The 19,570-nt window shown below is 47.0% G+C and overlaps 1 protein-coding gene across 2 annotated transcripts in view; it reads left to right on the forward strand.

Annotated features, from left to right (window-relative positions):
* VWF (von Willebrand factor) overlaps positions 1-19,570 on the forward strand; it is a 137,076-nt gene that overhangs the window by 116,607 nt on the left and 899 nt on the right. For both annotated transcript variants that reach the window (XM_044228748.1, XM_044228749.1), the window contains exons 43-50: positions 1,343-1,492; positions 6,158-6,268; positions 7,206-7,386; positions 8,235-8,275; positions 8,789-8,905; positions 16,447-16,545; positions 17,195-17,323; positions 17,838-17,877. In XM_044228748.1, coding sequence (XP_044084683.1) covers positions 1,343-1,492; positions 6,158-6,268; positions 7,206-7,386; positions 8,235-8,275; positions 8,789-8,905; positions 16,447-16,545; positions 17,195-17,323; positions 17,838-17,877 — 868 coding nt within the window. The remainder of the gene's footprint in view (positions 1-1,342; positions 1,493-6,157; positions 6,269-7,205; positions 7,387-8,234; positions 8,276-8,788; positions 8,906-16,446; positions 16,546-17,194; positions 17,324-17,837; positions 17,878-19,570) is intronic.

The raw sequence follows: 19,570 nt of genomic DNA on the forward strand, positions 1-19,570 counted from the left end.
CCCAACCCCCCTCCCCCCTGCAACCCACAGTTTGTTTCGTGAGATTAAGAGTCACTTATGGTTTGTCTCCCTCCCTATCCCATCTTGTTTCATGGATTCTTCTCCTACCCACTTAAGCCCCCATGTTGCATCACCACTCCCTCATATCAGGGAGATCATATGATAGTTGTCTTTCTCCGCTTGACTTATTTCGCTAAGCATGATACGCTCTAGTTCCATCCATGTTGTCGCAAATGGCAAGATTTCGTTTCTTTTGATGGCTGCATAGTATTCCATTGTGTATATATACCACATCTTCTTGATCCATTCATCGGTTGATGGACATCTAGGTTCTTTCCATAGTTTGGCTATTATGGACATTGCTGCTATAAACATTCGGGTGCATGTGCCCCTTTGGATCACTATGTTTGTATCTAGGGGCAATATGTCTTTTGAGGTAGGTTCCTGGAAGTGAGATTCTGGGTGGTTAACATTTTCTAGCAGGTTCTTAATAGAAGAACCAGGGGTCTGATTCAACTTCATTATGCAGCAGCTGGAAGACCGAGCCGGTAAAGTGTAACGACTTATGAATACTTGTACTGCTATGGTGTGTTTGAGTGAGCGTCTCTACCTGTTCATAGCTTCTGAGGGCAGATTTGGGATTATGTCAAAACTGTCATTTAGGGTCCTAATCAAACAGTGCCTCATTTCTACAGAATAAAGTCTGAGTATTATGTTCAGCCTGGCTTTACATATTCTAATCTCAATCAACCTTTGTAACTTCATTTCCCATATCCCTTCTGTAGCCTGTAGTTCTTCCAAGTAGGATCCCTTGTCTCCCAAGCATATTCCATTCTCTGTGCCCCAGGTTCTTTCCTTGTCCTGCTCCTTGTCATCTGCGGGCATCAAGGGAGCACCTCTTCATAGCCCAGCCCTCACCTTCAGCCTACTCCTAATAGGACAGAGGGCTGGTGTGGATGGGGGCTACGTCCAAGGACTTCAGTGGGTGAGGATTAGGGAACAGTTTTCTGTGTGACATAGGAGGGAGTTAAATGCAATTAAGGCAGCGATGAAACTGGATTGAGGCAGCCACGTGAGTTATTTCTGAGCCTGTGGTCCAACACAGACTCACTAGAGGCCACTAGCATACACCCTCGATGGCTCTCGAGGGCTGGTGGGCGGGAAAGGGCAGAGGGCAAAACCTCCTTCATAAATATCCCTCCAGGTGAGTGGAGAGCATGTCGGTTTTACATACTGCTGTATTCTCCGCACCTGCAGCAGCTTCCCACACACAGGAGGCGCTTCCTGATCTCTTGCTGAAATGGACAGAATGAGTTCACTCACGGCAACCTTGTGTCTGCAGGTGTGCGTCCACCGAGGCACCGTCTACCCTGTGGGCCAGTTCTGGGAGGAGGGCTGTGACGTGTGCACCTGCACCGACTTGGAGGACTCTGTGATGGGCCTGCGCGTGGCCCAGTGCTCCCAGAAGCCCTGTGAGGACAACTGTCGGTCGGTAAGGGGCGGAGAGGACCTGGGCACCACCTGGAGCCGTCCGGGCAGGAAGTTGGGGGGTGGTGTCCCAAGAAGGAGCAAGAAATCCCCTTTAGTAACTTCTGGTTCCTGGTCAGAGGTGAGGGGAAGGAGGGAGCTGGGACTGGGGATGAGTGAAAGAAGGCAGGAGGAACGGATGGCTGCCATCCTTCTGTGAGTCCATCCTCGGCTAATGGCCATGTCTCTGTTGTATGGTCTTGAGTTGAGAGCGCTGTGGAACTGCTTTGAGCAGAAATTGGATTTAATTCCTACAGAGGAGGACCTGATATTTTCCCCATGTCTTTCCCCTCAGACATCGCCTCAGCCTGCCCCTACAACAGACACACATTCTGATTGTTCTGAAGTTCCCCCAGTTTCAATGTCCTACAGTCTATCTACACAGATGGGTAATTTTTTCAGACTGCGTGTCTAATTTGTGGGACAGGAAACATGGTCCCTGCTGCCCCAATTCAGTTTTTAATTCTTCCAGCGGTAACCTGACCCCTAAGACGGCTGTGTGCTCTGGGGCACTCTATTCTTGCTCATTTCAGACTGACGAGACCCTAGACACAAGGGAGCAATGATGTGCAGGAATAATTGTGGGTCAAATTCTGGTGGTATTATTATTATTCTGACAGTGTTATCAGGAGATGAGGATGGTAAGAGGAGTGTAGCTGGGACAGACAAGGGCATACGTCTTGTGCTTGTCTTCGTAACAGCAGTGGAGCTAATGCCCTTGATGCTGGCTTGGAAGTGGGGGCTTTGATGGTGGAAGGGAGGGCCTGAGAGCAAATCCCAAAGTTGGAGAGTCTGCTCAGCTCATCTGCTCTCCACCTGCCTTGCTGGTACTGAGGAGAGATGGAATTACGAGGCGCCCTTGGGAGAGGGTGATGTGGTATCCAGGTATGCCCACTGGGGACACTGAGTTTGGGAAACCTATCAGTCTCCATCCCTTCCCATAGGCCATGGAAGGTGAGGGAAATAACTTGCCATCAAGCAAGAGAGTGCTGCTTACAGGTCATTTCTATAAAACCAGCACCCAGTGCGTGCATATATATAAATAATTTAAAGATTTTATTTATTCAAGAGAGAAAGTGTAAGGCAGAGGAGGGGCTATCAGAGAGAGAGAGTGGGGGAGAATCTCAGGCTGACTCCATGCTGAGCACAGAGCCTGACACAGGGCTCCATCTCACGACCCTGAGATCATGACTGGAGCCAAAATCAACCATCGGACATTTAACCAACTGAGCCACCCAGGCACCCCAGCCCTCAATGTATTTTGCTATCAGTAGGGAGTTTTGACTGCAAAGAACAGACTCCAGTAAAGCTAGCTAAAATGAAAAGGGGATTTATGGAAAACACAGGGAAGCTTTCAGAAATGAAATACAAGAGATATGAGTGGGTGCATGGTCATACAGCCTTTCTCTTCATTCGTCCTGTGAGCCCCTGTCTCTGCTTCTCTCTGCCCATCTGTTCCAGCTCCTCCCTGCAGGCCAACTGCCTCTGGGAGGAAGTTTTGCTTTCTCGTAAATTTCCTTTGCACGTGACTTTATTGAATCTGGCTTCAACTCAACATGGCTTTGCAGATCCAGGGTTCATCCCTGTCTAATCTGACTTATTCGGTCTTTGTGTTCCACAGAGTAACTTCTCAGGAAGAAAACTGATGCGCTCAGCTCAGTCTATGGATTGGGTCCTCTATCCAGTCCCCACTCTGGCCTGGTCAGCTGTTAGGGAGGGTGCAGGTCACGTGGTATAAGCCTGGCTATCGGAAGGCTGCGGTGCTGGAGGCAGTTTCACAAAGAAGACGGGTGCAGAGGTCAGGGGAATGGGTGGAGGGGGTCCCATGTCCTGATCTCTTGACTATTCGATTGCTCGAGGGAATTGTCTGAGAGACAAGCCTGTCTTAGAGACTGAATGCTCACACCTTCCAGGGAGAAGGCGGTCTCGTGGTTTAGTTCAAGCTGAGGGGATGAGGGAGGCTGTGCAATATGTTGAGGTGAGGTGGGGCATTCGGTGAACTGAGAGGGCCTCAGACTTCATTCTTCCAGGAGGGTAGCATCAGCTCGGGTCCAACTCTAGAGGTATTTGAGCTCACTTGCCTGAATTCATTTGCTGTCTAGGTTGTGACACCAAGCAAACAAAGGACAGCCTTACCCACGAAGAATACTATTACCGTCACTCTCTGATTATTCTTTTCTTTTTTTTTTTTAATTTTTTAAAAAAAAGATTTTATTCACCCATCTGACAGGCAGAGATCACAAGTAGGCAGAGAGGCAGGCAGGGTGGGGGGGTGGGGAGGCTCCCTGCCAAGCAGAGAGCTCCACGTGGAGCTCGATCCCAGGAGTCCAGGACCACGACCCAAGCCAAAGGCAGAGGCCCCAACCCACTGAGCCACCCAGGTGCCCCTGATTGTTCTTTTCTGAAGACACAGTCTGCAGAAATAGGCTTTCCCTGACCACCTCCATAGTTCTCAGCTCTTCATGTCAGAAAAATATAAACCTACCAAGGTTTCAGGCTTCCCATAGAATTTGTAGCAGGGGGTGCCTATGGGCATACGGCCTTGCTTCCATGTGGACAGCAAGAGGAATTCCCACTCCTTTCTATAAATCTTGGAAGAGCTTTTCTCTGAAGGCTTCTGACTGCTGATTCCCTACCCTTAGACTCCAGAATCAGACTAAATCATGGAAACTTAGGAACCGTTCTGAGGGTTTGAATATTAGGCATTGTATTTTATTTATCCTCATGATTCTCTTCCAGAAAGAAGAAGAGGCAAGTCTACTCTTCTCACTGGCTAGATAAGAAGCAGAGGACTAGCACAGGTCATGAAGTTGCCCATAAGTTCTACAGTTCACTGGAAGCTAGTGGTCATGGGAGTGTCCCGACTCCTGGCCCAGGGCCCATTCTGATAGGCCAGTATACTGGCAACACCAGCAAGCATTGCAAGGGCTGGTCTGAAGCAGCCATGGGACAAGGACAAGGGACCAGATCTCCATGCCTTCCACCTCCATGTCAGCTATGGCAATTGTGCTGCTAAATGCATTAGGGATTTATTATCAAGAGCATCTGTCTTAAATAGGGGTATAATAGTTATACTGAGTTCCATTCTTCTCTTCCTTTTCCTTCCTTCCTTCCTGTCTTTCTTTCTTTCTTTCCTTTTCTCTTTCTTTCTTCTTCATTTTTTTTTTTTTTTTTTTGGTAAAGATTTATTTATTTGAGAGGGAGAGAGCAGGAGCGGGAGGGGCAGAGGGAGAAGGAGGGAGAATTCCAAGCAGACTCTCCACTGAGTATGGAGCCTGGAGCCTGATGTGGGGCTCGAGCCCACCACCCCAAGATCATGACCTGAGCCAAGAGTCGGATGCTCAACCAACTGTGCCACCCAGATGTCTCTACTTAGTTCCATTCTTAACTGGGGAACCAGTGAAAACAGGGTGGAGAAGAGTAAAGAGAAGGTATAGATATAGATTTTGAACAGTTGTAAGCTAGAGGATTTGGAGAAATATGGGAAAAGAAGGAGAGGTGACATGTAGGATGAACCCTGGGAATACACAGCAAGAAGATGGGACTATTGGAGGCTTGGAGGGAATCTTAGAAAGATGGCGACCAAGAAATTTGGTGGCATGCATAGGGGTACCTGAGCGCGAGAAGTTGGTGGGGTTTTGAGAACAAGGCTTCTGGTCTGGAGTTAGCCAACATATGGACAACATGTTTGTCTGTGATAATGGGAGTGGGATGGGGCAGCAGCAAACAGGAAGAGTATGCAAATCCAGGTGACTCAGCACTCTGAGAGAGGCACACAAGAGTGACTCTAGGTCCCAGAAGGCATTAATGACTCTCTTCGGTGCTCCCCTGAGGCTTTCTTTTCTGGCACTTTGTGGATTCTGCTTGTAGTGAAGGGTGCCTAGATTGTACCATCCTCATTTGTTGGCTCCTCCAAAGTACCTAGTACGTCATAGATACACAATAAATGACTAGAATCTCAGCTGATAGAAGACTGGGGACAGCTCAGTGGGCACTGTCGTGACGCAGGTGGGGATGTGAGTAGGTCCCATGCAGGTGGTGTGAGGTTGAGCCGGGTCTCTGGAGTGCTTGTCTTCCCCGAGGGAGAGGTTTCAGTGTTGTGCGCATCTCCTGACTTGGCCTTGCTCGTGAGTGTGCTTCTGCAGCAGAGCAGGCTTGCAGTCATTCCTTCTCTCTCAAGGACAGAGCTCCAAGATGAAGCTTGGTCCTGGGTTCTCTTTCCAGGTCTCCTGGGACAAACACACATAGCAATGTTTCACTCATTCTTTGCATATTGCTTCATAGTTTCCGTGGAGGATTTCAGTCCAAGTCCCTAAAGCTTTGGCCAGATGGAGGACCTCCAAGAAGCAAGATGGGCGGGCCTACTTGCAGGATCGTGGTCTCCCCAACACACTTTCTGGAAAAGATCAATCTGTGTACTTTCTTATCTTACTGTGTCCATAAACCACTAGGTCATATCAAGCAATGACCAGGGGAAACTCTGTATGTTGGTGAGAGGTCAAGGTGTTCATCTTGTATAGACGTTATCCCTGTGAGGGCGGTGACTAGAGCCCAGGCATCCTGACTGATTTTCCTTAGTCAGTGAGGAGACCTAGGGTTGTCCTAATCTCTGTTCTGTGCGTTTTTCCAGGGCTTCACTTACGTCATCCATGAAGGCGAGTGCTGTGGAAAGTGTCTGCCTTCTGCCTGTGAGGTGGTCATTGGTTCACGGCGCGGGGACTCCCTATCTCAGTGGAAGAATGTAGGTCTGGGGCCCGGGCTGGGGAGGAAGGAGGATGGTGACCTAACCAGTTTGGTTGGCCACCCTGTGGTCCACTGCTGACTTTGGTTTTACCCCCCACCCCCTGCAACCTTTCGGTCTCCCCACAGAGAGTTGTATCTGGCTGTGGTTTGAGCAAGATGTTCTCTGGGATGACTATGCCCTTGATAGGAACAGTTGAGATTGCCTTCGACTTCCCATTTGGTTGATGTGAGGAGAGGCCCAGTTCCTTCCCTAAGAGTTCTGTGAACTCCTGGGGGATCTGTGTCCTCCTATTTACCTTTGAATCTGAGGTCTGCTTCCCCTGAGTGCTCACTGTGGGATACCCTCACCATCCTGCATCTGTGGCAGGCCCACCACTGCCCCAAAGCTCCACAGGCTCTGAGTACTGTTCTGCGTTGGGCCGGGCCACTCATCCACAGGCCTGGAAGCCCAGGGGACAGATTGCTGGGCTGTGGGGGCCAGGTGCCAACATCCCTAGTCTCTCGCTATTTGCCTGTAGGAGTAAGTGGAAAGTAGCACCTGGCTGGAAAATGCGTGGAGTTCTTTCCCCATCCCTTCTGTGTCCATCCTTGCTGTGGCTTCTCAATCAGAGTACCCTAGAGCCTCTGAGCTCAGCTCACCGCCAAGTGCCGAGTGTGGGCGGGAGTGTCCCAGGCTTCTCTAAGGTGGTGAAGACTCTGTCCATAGAATGCATGGTCCTGAGTGAGGCTCTTGGTCAGGGAGACTTTGACCCAGACTCAGTGAAGGACTTGGGATGTGCCCCACTCGTTCCCTCTGTGGGCCTTACCCTGTGGGTGGGACTTAGACATTAAGCTGGAGCTCATCCCCAGATCCCAGATCAGCTCCCTGAGAGAACAGCACACCCCTCTCGGACTCTTGGCCTCAGCCTTGCTCAACTCTGGGGCTCTTCCTGCAGGTTGGCTCTCACTGGGCCTCCCCTGACAACCCCTGTCTCATCAACGAGTGTGTCCGCGTGAAGGAAGAGGTCTTTGTGCAACAGAGGAATGTCTCCTGCCCCCAGCTGGAAGTCCCCACCTGCCCCGTGGGTTTCCAGCTGAGCTGTAAGACCTCAGAGTGTTGTCCCACCTGTCGCTGCGGTAAGACAACTCAGGGCGGTGGGGAGGATCAAAGTCCGCCTATCCATTCCTAATACTTTTGTGGGAAAGCAACTAAGAGGAGAAAAATATTACAGTTTCCTGAAGGTCATCACTGTGCTCAGTGGTGGCTTTCTACCATGGGACCTCCGTTTGCTCATGTGAGTTAGGGAGTGGTGGACTCGCTCACTCCAGACTTCTCAGTCATTCACTGTAATGCCTCTGCTGGGAAAAGTTGCTCCAACTTCCCACCCCAACCCTGCCAACAAACAAACAAAATAGTGACTCTCTTCACCACCTGCTCTGAATCCTTTGGGACTTTAAGTTTCCAGAGTATAATTTCCTTCTTTCAGAAGCCAAAGTGCCCTCTCACTCACTCCTTAAGTGTGGACCATTTAAAAAGGGCTGTCCCAGGGCGCCTGGGTGGCTCAGTAGGTTAAGCCGCTGCCTTCGGCTCAGGTCATGATCTCAGGGTTCTGGGATCGAGTCCCGCGTCAGGCTCTCTGCTCAGCAGGGAGCCTGCTTCCTCCTCTCTCTCTCTGCCTGCCTCTCTGCCTACTTGTGATCTCTCTCTGTCAAATAAATAAATAAAATCTTTAAAAAAAAGGGGGGGGCTGTCCCCTTGAGGACTTGAAGGAAAAGGATCTTCTCACTGTGGCCTGGGTGGTAGGAGAGGCCGCCTGCCCTTCCTTCGCAGGCTTGTGGGGAGCAAGGCCATTGTGGCTCTGGCACTAGGACCCCCCAGTGCCTGGAGCAGGGGTGGGGCAACGGACTGCAGATGTAGGAGAGGGGCCCAGACTGAGAGGAGAAGACCCGGAGGGGATCAGCTCTGAACTTTTCTCTCCTCCCAGAGCCCCTGGAGGCCTGCATGCTCAATGGCACTGTCATTGGGGTAAGCCTTCTTTTCCAGGGCGAGTGTGGGGGAGGCACGGGGGTACTGTGGGAAGGGTAGGCAGCTCAGTCATTCTGAAGTGTAAATGAAAGGAAGCAGGGAGCCCTATCCTCCACTTTCCACTGCCTCCCAGCTTCTGGGGCATCTTGGTGCCCAGGCTCCCCCCATCTTGCTAACTCTCTAGGGCCTCACCTTCCAGCCCCCCACTCAGGCTCACAAGCAGCTCTTCTGTGTGTAGAGAAGGCCTCTGATGGCATGACACACATTTCAATCTATCCCCCTCTCCCACTGTTCAGCCTCCCGTTCGGGCATAAAAGCTCTGGCTTACTATTCCTATCCTTGAGGTGGGAAGGCAGGGAAGGAGCAGCCTACTGGACCCAGGAGAAGTGCCAGGGTGATGACTCATCTTGGCTGTGGGCCATGGGGCCCCCTTTCCTAAGGCAGATGGCTGAGGTGAGTGGGAGGGTTGGGGGGTTAGCCTGGGCAGTCTGACGCTGGTGCCTCTGGTTTCAGCCCGGGAAGAGTCTGATGGTTGATGTGTGCACGACTTGCCGCTGCACAGTCCAGGTGGGGTTCATCTCCGGATTCAAGCTGGAGTGCCGGAAGACCACCTGTGAGCCCTGCCCCACGGTAAGAGGGTTTGTCAGGGACCCAGAGTCCCTGGGGACCCAAGTACTGGGGCCTCACTGGGTCTGTGAATAAAGGTTTTGCTATTTTCTGATTGTGGGCAATATTTCACAACTATAATGGAGAGTCTTGTTTTGTAAATTTAAAGAAAAAAGATAATATTTGCAAGGCCTGGGGAACCATATGTACACTTCTTTTTCTTTTCATACAACATTTTAAGGAGCATCACTACCATTCTTTGAAAACAGTAAAAATTAATTAGTTAACGAACATTGATCAGACACTCACTGTGTGCAAAATTCTACACACTCTTTCTTGGAACAGATGTACCCCAGCCTATACTTTCCTCACTGGGCACTGAGGTGGTTTAAAACCTTTCACCCTGTTTTCGCCAGGTCACAATGTCACAATGACTCTGTTCGCTCTGAGGGTGGATTCCGAGAAGTGGAATCATCATTCTAGTTGGGTAGATAAAAACCGGCATTTCACTGCTTTAGTGATGACTCAGCCCCACCTCCAGAGCTGGACTGATACTTCCTCCTCAACGTGCTGTCTGTGTTGGGGGCTCCTGATTTTTTTTTTGGAAAACACAATTGGACGGATGAGCCTCTTGTCAGCCAGAGGCACAGAATACAGTAATAGCTCTTCCATTCGGTGCCAACGGAGGGCTTTCCCTCTCAGCTTCATCAGGGAGCAGGCAGGCTGTGGGGCGGCGTCTGGGAGGAGTCCTTCAGGTGAGTAGGAGCAGAGCCAGCCAGAGGGGGACTTCAGGAGGACAAGGATGAAGAACACTTGAGCGGGTCCTTTATATGGAGCATTCCACATCTGTGTGCTTCATGGCACTTGGCTTGGACTCATGCTCAAAGAAGGAGCGTAATAAAATATCTGCGGAGTGAATGGGTCTATAGGAGACACAGCTATTTCTGACAGAATGATTCAAAGAGAACATTCCTAACTCAATCAGAATGAAGCCAACTAAACACATGCTTTTTTTTTTTTTAAGATTTTATTTATTTATTTGACAGAGAGAGATCAGAAGTAGGCAGAGAGGCAGGCGGAGAGAGAGAGGAGGAAGCAGGCTCCCTGCTGAGCAGAGAGCCTGATGCAGGACTCGATCCCAGAACCCCGAGACCATGACCCGAGCCGAAGGCAGCGGCCCAACCCACTGAGCCACCCAGGCGCCCTAAACACATGCTTTAAAAAAAAAAAAAAAAAAAATCCCAGTTGTTGCTCTAGGATTTGGGGGGTGTATGTGCACGTAACAGCTCCCCTAGAATACATATCAGCTTGAATAGGGAATGAAATAATGCTGTGTGGAGTTTGCGACAGACCTTACACCTTGGACGTCCACTGAAATAGGGCGGCAAGAAGTCCCCACCAACGTCTCCAAGGAGCATGTTCTAGAGGGCAAGCGGCTAACTCTCTAACAGCGCCCTCTAGTGGCCAGAAGGTGGCACAGTCCGCTCCTCTGCATCCACAGAAACCCAGCTTTAGAATCAATCCAGGCTGTGCTCGCTTCGGCAGCACATATACTAGAATCAATCCAGGCTACTAGCACTAGGTTTCAGCAGTTTTTTAAATCCATGCCCCCCGCCTTTTTTTTTTTTTTTTTTTTTAACTCTTCCTCCTTTCCTCCAAAATTCTGATATTCCCCCATGGCAGTGTCCTCACTTCTTCCCTCTTGAGAACTGCTAGATCCGTCTCCCTTTCATGTTACTGCTCAACTTTTGCTGAAAACTGCCTCAGTCGTCCCCATTGTAGTTCAGCATCCTTAACTGGTCTCTGCTGTGAAGGTGAGAGAGGTCTCCTGCAAGTGAGGCGCTGTGGTGAATTAAGTTTAGGTAGGTTGGCTTGAACTGCCTACACCAGACTGAAGTGTTGTCATCACCATGTGAGTCCTTCATTTCCTCCCAGTGGAGACTGTGCTTATACGTATCTAAAAGGAGTCTGTAGAAGGTGATTTGTGCTGGTGGGTAGTAGACATGAAGCCTGACCGGTGAACTCTCAAGGAAGGCATGAGGAAGAGAGGTCTCCGACATAGAATGCAGAGAAGGCACCTGGAGGGACCTGACCACGAGCTGACCTTGAGTAGAGAGTTGAATATAGAGGACTTTCCAGGAAGGGGAATGGGGGCTGGACTGGCAGCTGGAAGTAAGAGAAGAGGACAGCAGAGGGAAGCAAGACTGGAGGGCTTTGAGCAGCTAATGCAATTTCTGGAAAGGGCCATGAGACACAGGCAGGACAGTGTTCGGGGAATGACTGGTCAGGGGCAGGACTGACTGGCTGCTCAGACCTACAGAAGTGAGCTCAGGCTGCTAGGAACTTGGCTGGCAGGCAGAGGAAGTGGCTGCTCCTGACTGGATGTTTGGGGGAAAGCCCATTCAGCAGTGCCTTACTCTAGGTATGGGTGCATGTGCGCATGCTTATGTCTGCATAAGGAGCATATTGTGGTGCCAGGAGTGACTGGGAAGCCTCTCAGGGCCAGACAAGCCCTGCTATCTGGTGCAGCTGCATTCTGGCCCTCTAAGGCAGGGGACCTGCAGAGGGAATGTTTTCTTTGTTTACTCCTGTAAGTGGCTCCTGCCATGTGCCCCTCCTCCCCCTCTTTCTTTCTCCCTTGTTCACAACTCCAAAATCATTGACCTCTCTTATTACCTTCTACCCTCTCTTCCTTTACTTCCTGCTGTTTTTCCTATCATAACTCTGCCTTTCCTCTATTTTTGGCTTCATTGTGCCCTCTGCGTTTCTGGAGTGTGGGTTTTGTCCCCATTGTAAGGACCTATTTTATATTTTAGCAAGAGGCTTTCATTGAGGTTAAACAAAAACCTTGTTGTTTAACCCTTAAACTGTCGCTGCTCCCCTTCCCCCAGGGGATTCACTTAAAAACAAGTCCTGGGGGGCACCTGGGTGCCTCAGTGGGTTAAAGCCTCTGCCTTCGGCTCTGGTCATGATCTCAGGGTCCTGGAATCGAGGGCTCTCTGCTCAGTGGGGAGCCTGCTTCCTCCTCTCTCTGCCTGCCTCTCTGCCTACTTGATATGTCTGTCAGATAAATAAAAAAAAAAAAAAAAAAAAAAGTCCCGGAAACCAGCTCCAGGTAACAAAGCCCAGATACAAGGGTGGGTCAGGCCAGGTGGAGACATCTGATCAGTGGGGGGGGTTGCATACTGTCTCCCTAGCTACCAAGGAGTATGGGCCCCCACCCTTTGGAAGCCTTTTTGGCGCCAATCCTAATCAAGGTGTAATAGGTTGGTTCAAATGTCTACTAGGGTAAATTGTAACTCAATTGGTCATCTAGCATCACTGTGGAGTTTCCTGTGTGTGTTAAAATCTCATTGGCCACCTGTGCGTGGCCAGGCCCCACCGCATGGCCTTTGCCCTTAAAACCTAGTCTGTGAAACAGAGAAGGGTCGCCCTCTCTTGTAAGAGGTGTGGCCCCGAAAGTTCGGTTAGATTCTTGATGCTTGCACGAAATAAAGCTTTGCTTGACCTTCGCTTTATATCAGTCTCACTCCTTTAATCACGGACCCATTATTGGGACATAACACCCGTCACCCTATTCCTTCACTTACCGGTCCCCTCCTCCCTTTGTCCCCTGCCCACTCACTTCTCCTGTAAAGATTTTTCCATTTTCCTCTCCTTGGGCTTGCGGAGCGGAGCCTGTTTCCTGGTCTCTTCTTCTAACATTCACTGAAAAGAAAAGCACCCAAATCCACACTCCCACAAAATCCTGCCCTATTTAATCCCTGTTTAATCTCCTCCTTCTGGCTGGAACCACGCACACTCACTTACACTGTTTATTCCCTCCCTTTCTTCCTGTCGCCTTTACCTCAGTCGTACACCTTCCAGGAATTGTACGTTTTTGAAAACACAGTTAAAACTCACCCGTGAAAGACAACCCAATGCCTCAGACTCCGGCGGTGTCCTTCCCAGCATGGAGAGTGTGGCCTGGACCCAGCAGCCCCGATTCTGTGCTGACTCCACACTCACTGGCTTTCTGCACAGCCTACTCCCTGACAACACATTGTGTTCAGAAGCTTGGTTTATGAGTAGCAAATTGTTTACATTTGTTCTGCACAAGCTTACGGACTCCTAACCTTGCCTGCTGATTAGAAGCATTCAGCCCGCATCTTCTGTCGGAGGGCTCCAAACTGACTGGCTGGAGCTTCGTGTTAGGAAAACCTCAGGACCTAGATGCATCTTCACGTGGTGATTACTAAATGTGGCAAAATGAGAAAAAGAGTGACGCTGTAGCTGGCTTCTCATATAATTCAATTTATTCTTGAAAAATGTTGTGAGATTATGTCCCCCCCCCCTTTTTTTTTGGAGTGGTGGGTAGCATGAAAAGAGCTTAAATTTTGATGCAGTGATGAAACAGCTGATGGTAGCTTTTGGTTTTTATTTTGTTAATATTGCTGAAAATACACTTATTTGCAAGATAAAGAGTCGGTTGCCCTGTATTGTCTCCCAAATTAGGGGGCATTTTTGCAAGACAGTGTGGTCCTATTTTACTGGAAGCTGGAAGCTCCTGCTTTTTCCAGCTCAGATGTAAATGAAGGATTGTCACTTAAAGCCACTGTCATGGAGTTCCCAGCTCAGCCGATCTTAGAGATTGTAGGAAGCCTACTTAGAGAGCCAAGTGCTGGGTACAAAAACAACAGCACAGACTTAGTTTGGAATTTACTGGCCTCTCAGGGAGAACAAATGAAAATTTCAGATTGTGTTAAGTGGTTTGTTTTTTTTTTTTTTTTAAAGATCTTATTTATTTATTTGTCAGAGAGAGAGAGCACAAGCAGGGGGAGCAACAGGCAGAGGGAGAGGCAGACTTCCTGATGAGCAAGGAGCCCTATGCAGTACTTGATCCCAGGACTCTGGGATCATGACCTGAGCTGAAGGCAGATACTTAACCAACTGAACCACCTAGGCATCCCTGGATTGTGTTAAGTGTTATAAGAGTATATGTGTGTGTGTGTTGTATCTTGCAAGACCTCTCTGAATAATGATATTTGAAATGATTACTGAAGGATGAGAAAAGCTAGTTATACAAAGCATGGAGAAGAGCATTCCAGGTAGAGGGATAACATACATAAAGACTCTTAGGTGAGGAGGTTGGGATATTCATGATCCTAGAAGATGCAAAGGCATAGATTGTCAAAAGCAAGGGGATAGTGATAGAAGACAAGTTCAGAAAATTAGAACAAACCATACAGGGCCTTGTAGAACGTGTTAAGAAGATTGGATTTTATTCTGAATGTAATGGGAAGCCAAAGAAAGTCTTATTTTTAAAATTTTTGTAAAAGTATTATTTTTAAAAAATCAGGAGAGTTCACCTACAATAAAATGCATAGATAATAAATATATAGTTTGATGAGATTTGATAAATGGATAAGTCTGTGTAACCACTAAAATAGTAATGTGAAGAAATGCACCTAAAAGGCCAATGGGGGAGAGAAATTAAAATTCTAAACAAATAACTTGATTAAACCAAAAGAATATAGAAAAACATTAACAATAGAACAGATAACAGAGAAGACAACAAATAAAATGAATAACAGAATGGGAGATATAAACCCAAACATCTCAATAATTACATTAAATGTAAATGGGAAAACAAAATCCCAATAAAAAATGGAACTTGTCAGGCTTGGATAAGAAAGCAAGACCCAGTTAGTATGCTGTTTACAAGAGACGCACTTTCAATTCTATTTATTTATTTATTATTTTTTTAAAGTAAGCTCTATGCCTGAGGTGGGGCTTGAACTCAGGACGCCCGGATCAAGAGTCACAAATTCCACCCACTGTGCCAGCCAGGGGCCTCAATATTTATTTTCACTTTAAAGAGATGGAGAGATTAAACATAAAAGGATGAGAAAAGATAATGCCAGTCAATGCTAAGAATTAAAAAGTTGCGATGGATAATCTACAAAATAGACTGTAAGATGAGAAATGTTACCACAAGTAAAGAAGACTAAGATGAGGAATGTTACCACAAATAAAGAAGGTTATTTCATAAAATGCCATAAAAGACTACTATTTCATAAAAGACTACATAAAAGAAGGTTATTTTATAAAAGACTACTCTGAAGACACAGGAATCCTAAATGTGTATGCATCCGGTAGCAAAGTTTCCAGTATGTGAAGCACAAATTGACAGAAGTAGACATAGACTTATCCACAACCATATTGCATAATTTTAATATTTTTTCTCAGTAGTTGATAGAACAAGTAGGAAAAATATCAATAAAGATATAGAAAATTTGGAAAACTATACCCACTCACTTGACCTAATTGAGAATAATAGACTGTTATACTCCCAAAGTGCAGAACACACATTCTTCTCAATGCACATTGAGAAAATTTTCACCTATCTGGACCAAATTCTGGGCCATTAAAAGGTCAATATATGTAAAAATTTTGAATTTAGAGTACATTCTGTGGCCACAATTAGATTGCAATTTGTAATAAGAAGGTATTTGGTAACATGCCCCACCATTTGGAAATTAAATAAAATATGTTAATTCATGAATCAGAGAAGAAATCACAAGTGAGGATAGAAAATATTTTGCCATAAATAATTCCAGTTACTCCAGAGGTTACAATATGCATCCTTGACTTCTCATGATCTACCCTGGTTTGATAGAAAACACTTCATGAATGATACTTACCCCCCTATACTTTGTGCTTTTGTTGTCACGTCACTTACTTCTACATGAGAAATGAATTCACAAGATGTTCTTTTTGCCGTCCAGTGCCTTTCAACAATTGTTGAAAATATTTGTCAAGAGTTTATAATCATTGTCTATAGAGGGTCAGTCCAATATAAGCTGTCCTGCCATTACTAGAACAAGAAATCCATGAATGTTTTTTAAGCAGAGGAGTGACATGACTAGACTTATGAGAAAGTCTTTCTAACAGATGTGTAGAGAACTATAGGGTCAGTACAGGGGCAAGAATGGAGGTAGAAAGACAAATTAAGACTGTTAACCAGAGTCTAGAGGTATATGATGATTGCTTGGACTAGGTGATGACAAAGGACACTGGTCATGACAAGTGGAGGTTGAGTCAGAATTTTTGGCAAGATTTGATGATGGGAGTGGGGGAATGAGAAAAAGAAAGAAGTCAAGAATGACTCCTAGATTTCTGGTTTTGAGCAATTGGGTAATGAAGCTATTTACCAAGGTAAGGTAGGACAGGAGAAGGATGAAATTTGGGAGAAATATCAAGTTGCATTTTGTAAATAAGTCTCGAGAAGATAAGATAAACAGTTGTTGAATTAAACAATTGAATTTGTAAGTCTGGAGCTCAAGGGAGGGGTCTGATTTAATAGGTCTGGCTGCTAGAACATGAGCAAGGTGTACATATGTAGAGGGAAGGAATGCCATCTAGGGGACTGAGAACTGACAAAGGTCAGCTAAGAGTTGAATGTTAACTTTCTGAGCTCTGGGTGCAACTGCTGGATGGGAGAGATGAGAAGCTAGAAAAGTAAGCCTACTTATGATGGGGTGTTCTGGGGGGTTAACCAAGGCTGATTTTTCTTCTGGATACAGGGTTACAAGGAAGAGAAGAACCAAGGCGAATGCTGTGCGAAATGTCTGCCTACGGCTTGTACCATTCAGCTGAGAGGAGGACAGATCATGACACTGAAGGTGGGAGCAAGTTGAACTCATGTTACCACCTGATTTCCCATTTTGGTATTTCTTCTTCAAGAAAGAAAGACTAAGTTTGGGTCAATATTAGCTTCCCACCTATTTCTGATTTTATAGAGGAAAGATGGAGAGCCTGTAGAAGGTACAGAATTTTCTCTTTGATTTAGTAATTTTTTCACTCTCCTTGACCAGAGCGTAGTTGGTGTAAGGCCTATGGTTTAGAGTTGGTTGATCTTTAAGATTCCTTCCAGCCTCCATTGCCTATAAGACTGACGGGCAATCAGAATGACACTAAGTCTGATCTACAAGAGTGTAAATTAGTTGTTAGGGCTGGGTGGTGGCACCTGGATCATCTCTGATTCAGCTATTGATTTGCTAGTTTACCCTTACTATGTCTTAATTTTTTAAACTTCTAGGTGGTCAGAAGGGTTTGGGGAATTCTCCGCATTTATGCAGCCCTATTCACAGTAAATGAGCTGGGACTCCACTTCTACTGTGTGCTCTGGGTGTGGAGACCAGATGGTCTCAGTCTTGTACCATAGTCCTCCAGATTGTTTCAGCAACTTCAAGGAGTCATGATTTGAAGTGTCTTTGCAGATCAAAAACCGTCTTCAGATTTGCTCTACCCATTTCCCCTCTTTGTTTTCAGCGTGATCAGACGCTCCAGGATGGCTGTGATAATCACTTCTGCAAGGTCAATGAGAGAGGAGAGTACATCTGGGAGAAGAGGGTCATGGGTTGCCCGCTCTTCGATGAACACAAATGTCTGTCCGAGGGAGTGAGTAGTTAAAGCTCAGGCCCTAATTTCCTCTTGACAGCTCCATCTTTGACTCTAAGAACAGAGTCCTCTGAATGGTATGGTCTTCCCTGACATGATGTCCCAGTGTCCAAGGGAGACCCCTGACCTAGTTCAACAACCAATGAGGTTTCAATATCAAAGCCTAGTGGAAAGACTATATAAGCACTATATGGTGCTTTCAATAGATACTTTTCCCTTCGGGGACACTGAATCTGTGATCCTCGAATGGGAGGGTGAGAGATCAAATGATTTCTAGTCCCTCCTGAGAATGATGGTGATGCAACTGGGAGAGAATCTAGAATAATCAGAATTGTTCCAGCCTGGTCAGGTAGGGTGGTCAGTCTGCTCTCAGTTGTGATGTCAGTGCACATTTTATGTCTGGGGACTGAAGCTCGGGGCTGCGAGGCCAGAGCCAGGAACTGGCCTGGAATGACCTGGAAGCTGTCTGTTGTGTCCTAGTTGTGCCTAATCTGGGATTTTGCTCTTTTCTTAGGGGAGAATCATGAAAATTCCAGGCACCTGCTGTAACACATGTAAGTATATTACCAATAGCTTGTCCCTTGAAATCTGTCAGACCTAGTCCAAGGACTGTATTTTTTGGGAGGAAGCTTGTTCTGGAAAGATCGTTCTTAACCACTGGCCAATCACTAGGTTCAGTTCTTCAGGGAACCACCCCCGCCTTGAATGTTCTTAAACAGCCCACTCCTCAGATCGCCGCTCAAATCCCTGTGAAGCAGTCTCTTCCCCTTTTCCAAAATTCCTAACTCTTTCTATCCTCCTATCCTCCTACCTGCTTTTTCCTCCCAGAGGCAAGGGTGGCTCATAGTCCCATTCTGAGACAATATCTTCTTTTTCCAGCCAGAGCTCCTTGAAGAAAGGCACCCTTGATCCATAATCTTGACAGAGCAGACACTAAAGACACATGTATTCTTTGAGGGTCAGACAGCCACCTCCCAGAGAAAGAGAAGCCATCGGCTAGCTGACATGAGCTCCCACCACAGGTTGTGAGGCCTGCGGATGCAGAGACCACAGAGTCTTCTCAAGAGTTCAGAAGACTGGTCTACATTGATTAACCTCCCTTCTTCATTCTCAGGCCCCTCATGACCTTGCAGTTCTGTTCTGCCAGTGGGTCCTTGTAGCTCACAGTAGTGCCCATCAGACTGTAATCTCACCACACATTCCCGTGTTCACGAGACAAGTAACTTCCCAAATCCTAGTGCTAGTGCTATGGTCTCTGAATATAGACTGTTTTTTGGTTTTTGGTTTGGTGCTTTGTGTTTTTTGTTTTATGTGGGGTTTGTGGGCCCATGTTTGGTATTGGGTAAAGAAAGGAGGAGTGAAAGCATGAATACCTTCGGTCCTCAATCATTCATTCTCTTCCTGATGGCTCACTCTGACAGTCCCTGCAGTTGCTGTAAGAAGGTTGCAGATCCAGGAAACACGCTCCGAAAGCTACTCTTTCTGTGATTCCTAGCTGCATGAGTTTCAGAATGCTGAAGTCTGGAAACCATCAGGGAGCATGAACTGTCTCTGGGCACATTTTGCGCATGGAATTTGGTCAAGATACAGTTATTTGCCAAGCTAGCAGGGAGGCAGCGAGGGGCCTGTGTTGGTCAGTACTCTTGGGAGGGTGGAGACGCCTCATGAGGGGAGGAAGCCAGGCTCGGGGATTTAAATCTACAGTGAAAGAATATAGCCTGTTGGCCTAAATATATTTTCCTTATTCATTTTTTTAATGTGGTTGGCAGACTTTCACTGTAAAATGAAGTTATTTGGAAATTGGGAGGCAGGCTAATATATAGTTAGGGTTGATTTAGTTTGGGAACCATTCAAGAATGGAAGAGCTCCAGTGTTCAGATGGGGAATGGCGAGCTGGTAGTAAATCTTAGAATTATCGGTGGGCCAAGCAGAGGTTCAGATCTGAATGCCACTAATCCTCGCCATGCCAGAGACCAGAAACAGCTATTCCCAAAGGAAAGACTCCATAAGGGGTCCTAGGGATGCTCTTAGTCCCCTGCGTGGTCATGACATTTGCCCTTCCTCTTTTAAAAAGGCAAAGATAGATGTTAGTTATACTTATTGGCTCCTTCCTTGCCCATTAGCTTCCGGATATAGTTTTAAGCATAAGAAGATTGCTCCAGTCATTATGGTTTTTAGAGTCTACAATTACATAAAAGTGAATCTCGTCCATCCATATCACCAACGCACAGTGATCGGCCAGGCTCC

This window comes from Neovison vison, chromosome 12 (genome assembly GCF_020171115.1).
Source record: "Neovison vison isolate M4711 chromosome 12, ASM_NN_V1, whole genome shotgun sequence".
Lineage (NCBI taxonomy): Eukaryota > Metazoa > Chordata > Mammalia > Carnivora > Mustelidae > Neogale > Neogale vison.